Here is a 14,503-nt window from a genome sequence, read left to right as displayed (position 1 = left end):
ATCCTCAGAACTTATCATAGTGCCTGGTACATAGTAGGCACTTAATAAATGCTTGCTGAGTAAATTAAGGGGATCAACATGAAATAAATGGGGAGAGGTAGGTAGAAGCCAGATTATGAAGGCCTTTAAGTACCAAATAGAGGAGTTTGTACTTTAGCCTAAGTTTCGGTAGAACACAAGGACAGAGCCCTGAGGGATGCCCATAGTTTAAGGATAGGAGAGGGACTAGGGGGCCACTGCAGATTTTTGAGGAGGAGAGTCAGATGTAGGTTTAGGAATATTAATCCAGGAGTTAGGTGGAGGATTGATTGGAGAGGGGAGAAACCAGAAGGAGGGAGATAAATTAGAAGGATATCACAGGACTATAGGTGAAAGGAGATAAGAGCCTTAACAAGAGTGAGGGCCATGGGAGGGGAGAGAAGGGTCTGCCTGAGGTCAAATCTCACCTCTAACACTTGTTAGCTTCCATGACTTTGAACAAGTCATTTAATGGCTCCATACCTCAGTTTCCTCATCTGTAAAGCAAGGAGGAGGATGGACCACATGGGAGATGTGACTGTGGTGTGGGGTTGACAATACAGGAATGAGGAAGGGAGAGAGAGAGAGAGATCTTTGCATTTTTGACAGAGGGAAAGAGGAAGGAAGAGAGAGAGAAAGCAAAGAAAGAGCAGAGAGAGAGAGAGTTTGGTTTCAGACATAGATTCCTTGTATATTAAATGAGGGGGCTGGTCCAGTCCTTAGTTCCAACTAGAAATTACCTTAGACAATATCTTGTTCAACCCCCTTATCTCACAAAGAAAAAAAAAGAAACCTAGAGAGGTAAAATGATTTGCCCAAGATGACTCAACTGCTAAATAATTAGAGTACGGATTTGAACCCAGGTCTTTTATCCCCTTCCATTCTCTCTCCTCCAGGCTCCAAGAGCTCAAAGGATAGAGTGGAAGGAAAGTGTGCCCCTCCTCCCATTTCTCTGGAATAAAAATAGCTTTTAGGAACTCTCTGTCCAAGCTGGGATCCAGAGTCCTGTCTAGCTTGGCAGCTCAATGGCCGCTGTCCATAGTGGGGATGACACCTCAGGCCATAAAGCAGCTCAGGATGAGCGAAATCTGCACTTCTCCACTCTGCTAAATCCTATGGCTTTACCTGGACTCAGACCTTAACTCAAAGTGCAACACCTCACTTTGGCCCTGGCTGAAACCCCAACTCTGACCCCTCATTTAATATACAAGGGAACTAAAGCTCAGCAATTTGATGAATCTGTGTCTGAGACCAAACTCATCTGTTTGTTCTTCCTTCCTTCCTTCCTTCCTTCCTTCCTTCCTTCCTTCCTTCCTTCCTTCCTTCCTTCCTTCCTTTCCTCCTCCTCCTCCTCCTCCTCCTCCTCCTCCTCCTCCTCCTCCTCCTCCTCCTCCTCCTCCTCCTTCTTCTTCTTCTTCTTCTTCTTCTTCTTCTTCTTCTTCTTCTTCTTCTTCTCTCTCTCTCTCTCTCCTCTCTCTCTCTTCTCTCTCTCTCTCTCTCTCTCTCTCTCTCTCTCTCTCTCTCTCTCTCTCATCTTTGTGTGTGTGTGTGTGTCTGTGTCTGTGTCTCCTCTCTTTTTCTGCTCTTGAGCTGCCAGGGTAGAAAGGGGAATGGAGACAGAATGTCTTGGGTCCCAAGATTTCCCAATATCCAGCTCCACATAAGGTGGGTCCATTCCAGAAGCCCAGGTTGGGGCTCTCCAGGCTCTTCTCCTGGGTCTAGAGGGAAGGTTAACAGTGCCTTAGATGGGGAAGGGGAAGGCTGAGTGAGGGAACAATGTTATGTAATGCACAGAATGTCAGGCTGGAAGTCAGTAAACCCTGAGTTCAAATTCTGTTTCAAACAATGACTGGCTCTGTCAACATAGATGAGTCACCCTCTCTGAGTCTGTTTTCTTGTTTGAACAATGGGAATAAAATTTAACACCTGAGGATTACAAGTGACACATCGTGTGTACCATTTGAGACCTTTGGGGGTACTGCACCAGGGGCAGTGTGATGGGAATTTCAAATCATCAAGTTGGCTTCCATAAGTCTATGGAAGGTCAGAATGTAACTACATTAATTATATCTATGGAGGAAATCTAATATTTGAATTATCTACCTGGTAGTGACTTACATAAGCCACCAGCAAAGAGGCCCCATGTTATGGCCTTACAAAAGGTGGCAATTTCCCCATTGACCATCAGAGGACACAATTTACAACTGCCAGGAGTTCTTAAAGTGTGGTCTAGGGACCCCTGGAGTCCCTAAGGGGTACCATGAGGTCAAAATTATTCTCATAATAATACTAAGACATTTAAATTTCTAATATGGTTTACATCAATAGATATAACTCACATAAGCAAAAGGTCTTTGGAGTTGTTGAATTGTTTCAATCATGGCTGACTTTTCATGACCCCATTTGGGGTTTTCTTGGCAGAGGTACTAGAGCAGTTTGCCATTTCCTTCTCCAGCTCTTTTTACAGATGAGGAAACCGAGGCACATAGGGTAAAATGACTCACCCAAGGTCATACAGGTAATACGTGTCTGAGGCCAGATTTCAACTCAGGAAGATATGTCTTCCTGACTCCAGGCCCAGCACTCTATGCACTATGGCACCACCTAGCTGTCCCCCTCAATTACTTCTAAGAGTATAAAAGGGTCTTGAAACCAAAAAGTATGAAAACTGCTGGCCTGGATTACTTACTCCCTTCTCAACTCTCCCCTGCTCCCCCTCCACTGTCACTATTAGAATGTTAACTCCTTGAGGAGGACTGTTGACGGTTTATATTTGTATCCTCAGTGCTTAGACAGTGTCTGCCACACAGTAGATGCTTAATATTTATTATTCATTCATCATTCAAATAATTAGTTGTCATCTAACAACTTTTGCTTGTTGGTTTCATAATTTAAGCTAAGGGATGATTTAGAACAGCAAAAATATGAAATCTACAGTCTGCACACAAGTATAGTACCCTCACCCACGTCTGAAACCTCTTCTCTCAGCTGATTGCCCCTCCCCAGAGACAGGACACAGGTACTCAATACATCATGGCTACGTCATTTATTGAATGCAGCAAAAAAAAAAAAAAGACATGGAATCATTTGTCTCCAACCATCTCCTAAACCTCCTCCTGCTTATCCTCCCAGATCTTAAGGGCTGAGATGGGGTGGGCTGGAGGATGGTCACAATGCCCATCCCTGTTACAAAAAGAAGAGGTTGCACGTTGAGGACTCTATCTCAAGATCAAAGACTGTGAGTAAGGGGAAGCAGGAGGAACGTGGTGGAAGAGAGCCAGCTTTTTCTTCACTTCACCAGCCCGTAGGATTTCCCAAAACTGCCAGTCTCATGGTCCTATCTCTCTGCTCCAGCTTCTACCCTCTCCGGCTTCACAACCACATAGGTCATGCTGAGGCTGCAGTGACTAACCTGGTGTAGCAGGGAGGTGGTGGCCCAGGCCAAAGGAGGCCACTGCTGTTTTTCTCCTTCTGCCATAAGAACAGAGAGATCTTTGGGTGCCATGGGTTCCAAGTCTCAGCTCTTCCTCACTAGTAGGTAGAATCTTGGGCCTCAGCCACTTGGGGCCACTCTGGCCATGAAGTCTCAATACCCTAGACTCTGTCTAATGGCAGTGGCTGTGCGTTCGCCACTCCCCACAAGGCAAGCAGGGAGGAGAGAGACGCTAGGCCTGTATGTATATATACAGGTCCTGACACAGCGCTGCCCTATTGTGTGACTTCTGGTCTCTTGTGAGGGTCTCCTCTGGGTACTCCCACTTACCTGCCCTCTCCATTCTGCAAAGTATTGGGGAAACTTTCCTCTTGGTGGCAGTTCACAAATTTTCTTCTCCCTCTCTCCCCCTGTGGGAGAGCATCTGAGGACCCTTGGGTCCCTGCAGAGATGAGGACTGGTATACCATACAACCACCTGCCTCACATGGTTGTAATGAGGGAAATGCTTGGAAAATCACTAAAAAATGTGAAATATGCAGCAGAGAACATATATAAACATACAGAGACATAGACACACATGAGCACATGGATGCAGTCACACACAGAGGCAGCACACATAGGCAGGTGGCTCACCCCTCCTGAACCCACGCCTTATACGTCACAAAGCACTGGGCGTGCATGGTGCATAGCATTCTGGATTTGGAATCAGGAAGACTAGGTTCAAATCCTCTCTTAGACACTGTTTAACTATTTCTAGGAGATGCTGCTTATAACCCTGGTTGTCCTTGGCTGTCCTCCTCATCTTCTTCCCAGCAGATCTTGGATTTTGCCCCCCTGGGAGGCTGTGAGCTTTCAGCCCTTATCTTGTTGGATAACAGGCATTCACTCCACTCTCTGGCCATTTCCAAATGAGGCGTACTGCACCCCGCCTCCCCAACCCTCATTTGTGGTTGTTCAATCATGTCTGATTCTTCATAACCCCATTTGGGGTTTTCTTGGCAAAAATACTGGAGTGGTTTGTCATTCATTTCCTTCTCCGGCTCATTTTACAGATGAGGAAACTGATGCAAACAGAGTGAAGTGACTTGCCCAAGGTCAACAGCTAGGAAGTGTCTGAGGCTGGATTTGAACTCGAGTCTTCCTGACCCCAGGCCTAATGCTCCACCTATCCACCATTTACCCCCATTGGCTTTCCTGTATGTGCTGCCTTTTCCCCATTCAAATGTACAATTCTTGAGGGCAGGGACCATCTTACTTGTTTATATTTGTATCCCCAGTGCTTGGACAAAATGCCTTGCATGTAGTCACTGCTTAATATTTTTCCTTGATTGGTCATTCAAATACTCAGCTGCCATTTTAATCTCTCTGAGCCTCAGTTTCCCTACATGTCAAACAGAGACCTACATCACAGGGTTGTTTTAAGGACCACCAACATACTTAAAGTTCTTTGTAAACCATCTCAGCTATGGTACTCACTGTAGTCATTATAATTCCTGCCTGCCCCATTGCCCCAAGGAGGGATATTTCTCCTTTGGGCACAGAAAGCATCCTGCCCCCATCTGCCTTTCTATCCTCCCCAGCCCCCCAACCACATATAGGTCAGTGGCAGAGGCTGTGGTGATCACTGGTGGTAGGCCAGGACCAAGGGGGCCACTGCTGTTTCGTCTCCTTCCGGCCCCCCCCCCCCCCCCGCCCCTGGAGACTAAGGCCAGTGCTGCACCCTGGGACAACAGGAAAGCGGAAGGGCTTGGCCACTTCTGGGACAGCTGGGAAGCTGTGTATATGGGGGAGGTGTGAGAAGGTGGAGGGGGTCATTGGAATGAGTCTCCTAAATGCTAGGAGGGCCTGGAAGGATTCTTTTTTGTCCCCTTCAACCCCACCCCTTCCACACAGACACGTCAGAAGTAACTGCAGAACCTGGGGTCTTTAGACCCCAGCTCCAGCCAGAGAGAATGAGGATTCCCCATTCTCACGCTTTTCTCAGCTCCCTCCCCTGATATCCACCCTTTCCCATCGCTAGCTCCTTCGGGGAAGTGGCCTTTCCCTCCCTTTCCCCAACAGTACTGGCTTTCCAAGACCATGAATAATTGAGTCCCTGAAATCCTGCCCAGACTGAGGGCCAAGGGGAGGAAGGGAGGAAGGGAAGAAGGGCCAGGACTCTTCCAGGATTATCCAATGGACAGGTGCCAAGGGGGGTGATGTCACCAGCAACACCCACCCCACAGCATCTGTCAGCTCCATGACTCCCCCCTCCCCCAGGAAGCACTGCCTGCTGCATAACAACACCCCAGAAGTTCATCGGGGGTCACTGCCACTGCCATTCCGGGGTCCCCAGCAGCTGGTTTATCTCAGTTCTACAAACACTGAAGAGTGATGTGGGACATTCAGTCAGAAAGCCCTGGGCTCAAATCTTCCCTGTGACATTATGTGCCAGGCCCTGGAGAGTCCAATGACCCTGCAGCCTCCAAGAAACAACAACCTAAGATGGTGGATAAAACTAGTCTGTAGATAAGGAGATGTAAATCAGCCTCAAGATTTAGAGCTGGATGGGACTTCAGAGGTCATGGTCCAACTCTAACCCCTTCCTTTTACAGATGAGGAAACTGAGGCTCAGAGTGACTTGGTAAGGGTCACAAGTAATAAGTGTCACTGGGAAGATTTGAATCCTGGTCTTCCTGGCTGCAGGCCTGCCTTTAATCCACAGTGACCCTCCTGGCAGCATCAGGGGGGCATGTAGAAGGGGGCACCGGGGCTGCTACTTGGAAGGCAGCTAGGTATTCTGAGAGGCTCCGGTGAGGAGGGAGCAGAGCAGAGAGGACCGCCCGGGGAACCTTTCATCACCACTGCCATCACTCTGTGTCACCTTTATTGATCATATTGTCACCCTGTGACTGGCACCATGGCCCATCAACCCTCATTGACAGAGCAGCCTCCACCTTGGGAACTAATCAGGGACAGTAAAGCAGAGCAGTAAAAGCCACAAGATTATAACATTTTGAGCTGAAAATGACATAGGTACGGGTCTGACCGTATCACTCCCCACTGTGATTGTGGGAAGTCATTTACTCTCTCTGGTCCTTAGATTTCTGGGCCTGGAGTCAGGAAGACCTGAGTTCAAATATGATCTCAGACACTTAATAGCTGTGTGACCCTGAGCAAGTCACTTAACCTCTTGTCTGCCTCAGTTTCCTCAACTGTAAAATGGGCGTAATAACGGCACCTACCTCTCAGGGATATTGCGAGGCTCAAATGAGATCATATTTGTAAAGCACTTAGTACAGTGCCTGGCACACAGTAGGTGCTCTATAAATGCATATTCTTTTCCCTTCTCCAAGTTACAAAATGAGGGCATTGGACCAGATGAGCTATGAGATCCTTTCTGTCTCTAGGTCAGTCATCCTAATCCAACCCCTCTCATTTTATACGTAAGGAAACTGAGTCCCACGGAGGTTAGTAAGGAACAGGCAAGATTCGAACCTTGGTCTTCTGGGAAAAAAAATCCAAGGCTCTTTCCACTATCCCACATTTGCCTCCTAACAATCCATATACCTATTCAGGACCTGAGTTCTAGTCCTGGTCCTATCACTTACTAACTCAGTGACCTTGGGTAAATCACTTCCCTTCCTCTGAGATTCAGACCACTCTTCTGTAAAATGGAGAAAAGACTACCTGTTCTACTTATCTCTCAGGGACATTCTATGAAACAATGAATGTATGTAAAATGGATCATGAACCTTAAAACCCCTTGTAAATGTCAATTATTATGATTCTTTTTCTTCATCTGTAAAATGAGGGGACTGGACAAGATGACTGGTGAGATTCATTCTAGTGCCAATTAGGGTCAATCATGATCCACATTCTTGAGCCTCGCTCTGCTTTCCCAGGCTGGGATAGGGACAGGGTGCGGTTTCTCTGTGAATCTTCCCAGAAGCTTACTTTCATTTCTTATTTCATTCTTCCCTTCACCCTAATCCTTCACTTTATCATCTCATAAAATCATGGCCTGGGCTTAGGAGACCTGTAGTCTAGTCCTGGCTACCTGCTAGTTCGTTCTGTGCACTAGGACACGTCATTCCTTCTTTCAAGTCATGTGCAATCTTTTGTAAAACGAGAAGGTTGGAACAGATGACATTCTATGTCCCATGGTTCCTTCCAGTTCTGACCTTCTATGTTTTAACATTTTGTGTTCTAAGGTCCTCTCAGCTCTGACATCCTGTGTTCTAAGGCCCCTCCCATCTCTAACATTCTCAGTTTTAATGGCCCTCCCAGCTCTGACATTTTCTGTTCTAAGGGCCCTCTCAGCTTTGATAGTCTGGGTTCTAAGGTTCCTCCCATCTTTGACATTGTATTCTAAGGTTCCTCCCAGGTCTGACATTTTGTTTTTAAGATCCCCCTCAGCTTTGACATTCTGGGTTCTAAGGGCCCTCCAAGATCTGTCATTTTCTGTTCTAAGGGCCCTCCCAGCCCTGACATCCTGTGTTGTAAGGGCCCTCCCATCTCTAACATTCTCAGTTCTAAGGTCACTTCCAGCTCTGACATTCTCTGTTCTAGAGTCCCTCTCAGCTCTGACATTCTCTGTTCTAAGGGCCCTGCCATCTTTGACATTGTGCTGTAAGGTTCCTCCCAGCTCTGACACTGTCGGTTCTTTAGTCCCTCCCAGGTTTGACATTCGATGCTTTAAGGTCACCTCCAGCTCTGACATTTTGTGCTCCCACAGACTAGTTCTAGATCTCTTCCAGCGCAGACATTCCCTGTTCTCTGACCCTAGCCCCCCCCATCCCCTCTGCCTATCACAATTCCCATCCCTGTCACCCCAGGTCCCCGAGCCCGCATCAGCGTCACCTAGCAGCGTCACCCGGTCCCCGCCAGCATCGCTGTCACCAGGCCCGCGCCCTCCTCCCTCTCCCTGCTTCACCTGCATCATCCCCATCCCCGTCACGGTCCCGCCTACGCGCCCCCCTCCTCCACCCCCTAGCCCCGCCCGCCGAGCCCGGCCCGCAGAGGGCGCTGCCTCAAGGACGGAATGGGAGGGGGGCGGGGCTGGGCGCTTTTTATGAATGGGGAGCCGCCAGCGCGAGGCCTCATTATCATGCCGCGCGGTGCGCGTTGCGCTCCTTCCCGCGAAGCCCATTGGCTGAGCTGGGCCGTTGACGTCAGGGAGCAGGCGGCTCAGGGCGGGGCCCGGCGCGGGTGAGTCACGCCGCTCCGCTAGGCGGGGGCTTGGGTGACCCAAGCTTAGACCACGGCGGCCCCGCGGTGGCTGGGACCCCTATCCCCTGCTGCAGTGGACGCCCCCGGCCGGGGACCGCAACCTCAGCCCAGCCCCGGCTCCAGCCGCAGCCCCAGGACCCCGGGACTGGTGAGTGATGGCCCCGTCCCTGGGACCCGGGCGTCCGGGATGCTAGCGCGCTGCAGAAGCCTGGGACGCCCCGGCCTGGGCGAGCCAGAGGCTTGGGTGTCCTGGGAGCAAAGGGAGAGGGTGAGGGAGGTCCACTGCATGACCCAGGTTGACCTGCGCAGGGTGGGGTGGGGGGGACATTTGGGCGGCTCAGGGGCAGGACCCAGGTGTCCGGCCAGGGAAGATGCGGCCGCCCCACTAAGCATCCCAAGTGTTGGGCGAGAGGCTCGGTCGCAGGGGAGGGCTTGTGAGTGACAAGGGATGGGAATTCAGGTGGGGCTGGTGGGGTGCGTGGTTCAGGGACACAGAGGTCGGGGCTGGGGAGCTGGGGAATGAGGGTGCAAGGAGAATAGGTCTGTACTTACAGCATCCTCAGCCCGGAGGGTGGAGGTGGGAGCTGTGAGGGGGCCGGAGGAGGGGACACCCCGCCCCCTTAACTTCTTAGATTACCTTAAGTATTCCCATTTTATGATGGTCTGAGGGTCAGGGAATCCCCCTTCTTTTCCTCCCTTAAACACACTCAAGGGGGGGGAGGTTTAGACCCTGTTTTATAATGAATTCATCTGAGGGGAGAGCAGCTAGTGGGGAACCTCAGTAAGGGTCATTCACTTATCCCTAAGGGAAGTAAGGAGAAGGGCTGACCCTCATGAGCATCAGGACCCTGGTGTCTCTAAGAATCAGGGAAGATTTGGGTACCACTACTTCCTTTCCCTTCCCCTCCCCCATACAATATCCCAGGTGTCAAAAGATAGCATTAACCCCAGCCCTTTGAAACCTGGGACCCACAGGACTCTCACCCAACCTTTTCTTCCAGCAGGTACCACAATGCAGGGGGTAGGAGGCCCCCTGGAGTGGCTGGCGCCAGGGAATGAGAGTGGTGTGGAGTCCCCAGGGGACACCAGCCCAGCCTCCCCTCTCCCCCTCCCCACTGCTTGGGATGTGGTGCTGTGCATCTCTGGGACCCTGGTGTTCTGCGAGAATGCAGTGGTCGTGGCCATCATCGTGGGTACACCAGCCTTCCGGGCTCCCATGTTCCTGCTCATTGGCAGCCTGGCCTCTGCAGACCTGCTAGCTGGCCTGGGCCTCATTCTACACTTTGCCTCCAAGTATTGCATTGGCTCGCCCATCCTGAGCCTGGTCCTGGTGGGAGTCCTGGTCACTGCCTTCACTGCTAGCATCTACAGCCTGTTGGCCATCACTGTGGACCGCTACCTGTCCCTCTACAATGCACTCACCTACTACTCTGAGACCACAGTGACAAGGACATATGCCATGCTGGTGCTGGTGTGGGGGGGTGCTCTGGGCCTGGGCCTCCTTCCTGTGCTGGCCTGGAACTGCCTGGATGAGCCAGCCTCCTGTGGCGTCGTGAGCCCCCTGACCAAGAACCACCTGGTGGTCCTGGCTGTGGTCTTCTTCATGGTGTTTGGTGTGATGTTACAGCTGTATGCCCAGATCTGCCGGATCGTCTGCCGCCATGCCCAGCAGATTGCCCTCCAGCGACACCTGCTGCCCGCCTCCCACTACGTGGCCACTCGCAAGGGCATTGCCACCCTCGCCGTGGTTCTGGGGGCCTTTGCCGCCTGCTGGCTTCCTTTTGCCGTCTACTGCCTGTTGGGTGACTCCCACTCACCCCTGCTCTACACCTATCTCACCTTGCTCCCGGCCACCTCCAACTCTCTCTTCAACCCTGTCATCTATGCCTTCCGAAATCACGACATCCAGAAAGTCTTGTGGGCTGTCTGCTGCTGCTGCTCCTCCTCCAAATCCCCCTTCCGCTCCCGCTCCCCCAGTGACGTCTAGTTCAGGTCCCTTCCTCCTTCCCTCCTCTCCCCAGTTTTCTGCCTCTCCTCCTGCCCTCCTTATGTTTTGTACCTTCAGAATGATGTGTCTTTGACAGTTCCATACCAGCCTCAGTCTCCCCCCCCCCCCCAGGCACAGGATTCTTCAGCTTTCGAATGCTTTGTCTGGTTGGGAAGGGTTCCTTCTCTTCCAATCCCGTCACTCCCCAGACCCCCCAAGCTCCAGCCAATGGAGCTTTGAAATGCTGTGTCTTGAAGCATCTGTTCCCTCCCCCCGTCCTGTGTCTTGGCTAAAAAGCCAGTAAGTTTTGTGTGTGATGGGCCTGGGGAGACACGAAGTCACTGGGCCATCTGGAGAGAGAGACGGAGACAGAAAGAGAGAGAGAGAAAGAATGAGAGATTTATGTATATACACACACAAAGACCCTATGTATTTATTTATTTATCTGAATATTTATTTATTTATTTGTGTTGGTGGGTCTATTTATGGGGGGGGAGGGATGGAGGGGAGGGACCTTGACCTTGCAAACCAATCCCTGTCACCCACCTACCTTTGTTCTTTGGAAGGGGGGGAGGGGGGAGGGAGAGAGAAACCATTTATTTTGTTAGTTTTGATTTTTTTAAACAAAGAGATAGATCAGAGACACCAGAGCCCCTGGCCTCCACCCTTTACCCCTCGACCTCTCACCCTCCACCCCTGGGGGGTCTGATGGGGCGGGGGAAACACACCAGCTTCTAGGGGTTTATTTTTTTAAGCCCTCCTACTAAGGAATGGAGAATTCTGGACAAGTGCCCTGGCTCCAGCCTTCCTTGGGGCTGTGCTGTCCTCTGGTGGCTACCAATGGTAACTGCAGCCTGCAGTGCCAGGGGTTGACGTGGGCGTCTTCTTCCCCCTCCTTTCCTCCCCCTCTCCCAATTTCTTCTCTCTTCCACATCCACAGTGAGCAACTGGACACCCCACCCCTCATGCAGGGTCACAGCCATGGCCTTGGAGGGGAGCCACCCTTTCACTGGCTCCAGGGGAGGGTGGGCATGGGGTGATATATCCCTACTCCTTGGCACTCACTTACCTTGGATAGAGTACCTCCTTCCCAGTGCCTTCCTCCCACCCACTCCACCTCCCTGTCCCGTACCTTTCCCTGACCCAGACTCGAAATAAAAAAAAACAACTTTGTGATAAATGCTTGAGTTTATGCCTGTCTGCCATGGTGGTGGTGGTAGGTGGGGGTGAGGGGGAGGAGAATGGAGGGAAGACTGGGAACCCCATAGGGGGATGGTTAATAGGGGGGAATTCAGCAGAAAGATGCACATCCAGAGGCAAAGCCTGAGGGGGGTTGGGTTGAGAGCAGAATGGGGCCTGCTGAAAGACCCGCTCTGTGGCCAGCTGCAGTAGGGTAATAGATACCTAATCTTTGATATCATGTTCAGCTGGGTTCTCTTGGCCCATCAGAGCTGTTCCCTAGACATTGCCCACAGCCTCTCCTCTGGACCTTCTGGGAGACCAGCCTCTCTACAGGGAAGGAAGGAAAGAAAGGCCCTGCCCTGTTCTGATGCTGTGGCTAGCCTCTGCTCCATCAGTTGGCTAATGTACCCAGCTGGAGCCCAAGTCCAAAGAGAGCTGGAGTCTAGAGAACTCTGCTTTGTAGGGACTTGGTACATAAGGCCTGGGCTTCCTGCACCTCCTTGTGACCAATGGCCCTTGTTGCAAGATGACCGGTCGAGGTTCAGCCTCAGCCTGGGTACAGCTTTGGTGGGGGGAGGGGTTCTGTCTGGGCTCAGGATAAGGCCTTGGTCTTCATGGAGCTAGGGTCAGCATCACACCTCAGCCCTAGTTTGGTTTTAGAAGTTGATAAATCGGGCAGGTTTTGGGCTCGATCTGTGGCCTGGGGTCAGGGAGGAGAGAAGCAGAGCAATGTGGCCCATGGTTCATGTTAGATCTGGAGTCATGGGCAGCTTACTAAATGTGGGCAAATCAATATCCCCTCCCCAAGCCTCAATTTTCTTATCTGTGAAATGGGAAATAAATACTTGTAGCACCTCCCTCAGAGAGTTGTAGTGAAGAATAAATGAATTAATTAAAGCTTAAAGCTTTAATAGCTTAAAATGACACAGACTTTTGGGATACCCTGTATATGTAAAGTGCTTTGTAACCTTTAAAAGCACCACGTAAATGCCAGTTTAATTGCTGATGCTTTTAATAATGACAATAGCTAGCATTTATATAGCACTTTTAAGGTTTGCAAAAACACTTTACAAATCCTCTCAGAGTAGGTGCTATTATTATCCCCATTTTACAGATGAGGAAACTGAAGCAGACAGAAGCTAAGTGACTTCGTCATATAGCTAGTAAGTGTCAGGAGCAGAATTTGAACTTGGGTCCTCCTAATTTTTTTCAAATTTTATTAATTTATTTTGATTTATCAATAATAACTTCCATTTACTTTTGAGTTTAAAATTTTTCTCCCCCTTCCTCCCCACCACCCTCCCCGAGACAGCACACAATCTGATATAAGCTATACATTTACGTTCCTATTAAACGTATTTTCACATTAGTGGTGTTGTAAGTAAAAATTAAAACCAGGAGGAGGAACCACCAGAAAGAGGAAACAATACTCAACAGAAGAGGGGAAAAAATAGCAATTCAACTTTCATAGTTCTTTCTTTGGATGTGGAGAGCATTTCCCATCATGGGGCCTCTGGAGATGTCTTAGATCCTTGTATTGCTGGGAAGGGTTAAGTTTATCAATATCAGTCATCGCACAGCATGGCTGTTACTGTGTGCAATGTTCTCCTGGTTCTGCTCACTTCACACAGCATCAGACCATACAAGTCTTTCCAGATTTTTCTGAAGTCAGCCTGTTTATTATTTCTTATAGCACAATAGTATTCCATGACATTCCTATACCACAACTTGCTCAGCCATTCCCCAATGGGTGGGCAACCCCTCAATTTCTTGGGTCCTCCTGATTATCCAGCTGCTATCATTAGGGCTAAGGGTCAGTGTCTTATCACAGGTGTGGCCAGTTTTAGGGCATCAGTTCGTGGTCAGGGTTTGTTCGGTCATTTTCAGTTATGTCAGACCCTTTGTGACCCCATTTAGGATTTTCTTGGCAGAGATGCTGGAGTGGTTTGCCATTTCCTTCTCCAGCTCATTTTACAGATAAGGAAACCGAAGCAAACGGGGCTAAGTGACTTGCCCAGGGTCACACAGCTAGTGTCAAGTGTTTGGTTTGAGGTCAGATTTGAACCCAGGTCCTCCTGACTCCAGCACCAGTGCTCTACCCACTGCACCACCTAGGTGCCCCCGTAGACAATTTTAAGAAGCTGATATTGCCAGGGTGAGTCTAGGGGAGGGTATGGCAGGCTGGAAATAGCATTAGACTTGGTGTCCAGAGAGATCTAAGCTCAAATCTTACGTCTGAAGCTTACTAGGAAGGAAAGACTACTGTGTGCCAGGCACTATGCTAAGTGCTTTACAATTATTATTTGTACTCTCAACAACCCTGGAAGAGGTAGGGGCTATTATTATCCCCATTTTATAGATGAGGAAGCTGGCACAAGCAGAGGATAAGTGATTTTCCAAAAGTCACACAGCTAGGAAAGTGTCTAAGCTGGATTTGAATTCAGGTCTTCTTGACTCCAGACCTAGCTGAATGATTTTGGACAGGTCACTTAAACACTCTGAGTCTTAGTTTCTACATCCATAAAATGGGAATAACAATACCCAAGAGACAGTGTATCATGGATACAGGGCTGGATTTGGAGTTAGGAAGACCTGGGTTCAGGTCTTCCCACTGATTCATATCACCTGTGTGACCCTAGATAAGTCACCTCCCTTCTCAGAGCCCTAGGC

At 49.8% G+C, this 14,503-nt stretch overlaps 1 protein-coding gene across 2 annotated transcripts; it reads left to right on the top strand.

The window, feature by feature from the left end:
* Positions 1–8,577: 8,577 nt before the first annotated feature.
* Positions 8,578–11,121, top strand: GPR3 (G protein-coupled receptor 3). Of its 2 annotated transcripts, none has more exons than XM_020982982.2 (2): positions 8,578–8,812; positions 9,669–11,121. In XM_020982982.2, exon 2 carries the CDS (start codon positions 9,677–9,679, stop codon positions 10,649–10,651), a length of 975 nt encoding a protein of 324 aa, XP_020838641.1. In that variant the 5' UTR covers positions 8,578–8,812; positions 9,669–9,676; the 3' UTR covers positions 10,652–11,121. The 2 variants fall into 2 exon arrangements, with proteins under 2 accessions (XP_020838641.1, XP_020838640.1); XM_020982981.2 differs by having other exon boundaries at positions 9,666–11,121.
* Positions 11,122–14,503: the final 3,382 nt, after the last annotated feature.

The sequence above is a fragment of the Phascolarctos cinereus genome, unplaced genomic scaffold (genome assembly GCF_003287225.1).
Source record: "Phascolarctos cinereus isolate Bilbo 61053 unplaced genomic scaffold, phaCin_HiC Scaffold_726;HRSCAF=1367, whole genome shotgun sequence".
Lineage (NCBI taxonomy): Eukaryota > Metazoa > Chordata > Mammalia > Diprotodontia > Phascolarctidae > Phascolarctos > Phascolarctos cinereus.
This window is presented reverse-complemented; position numbering and strand designations above follow the sequence as displayed.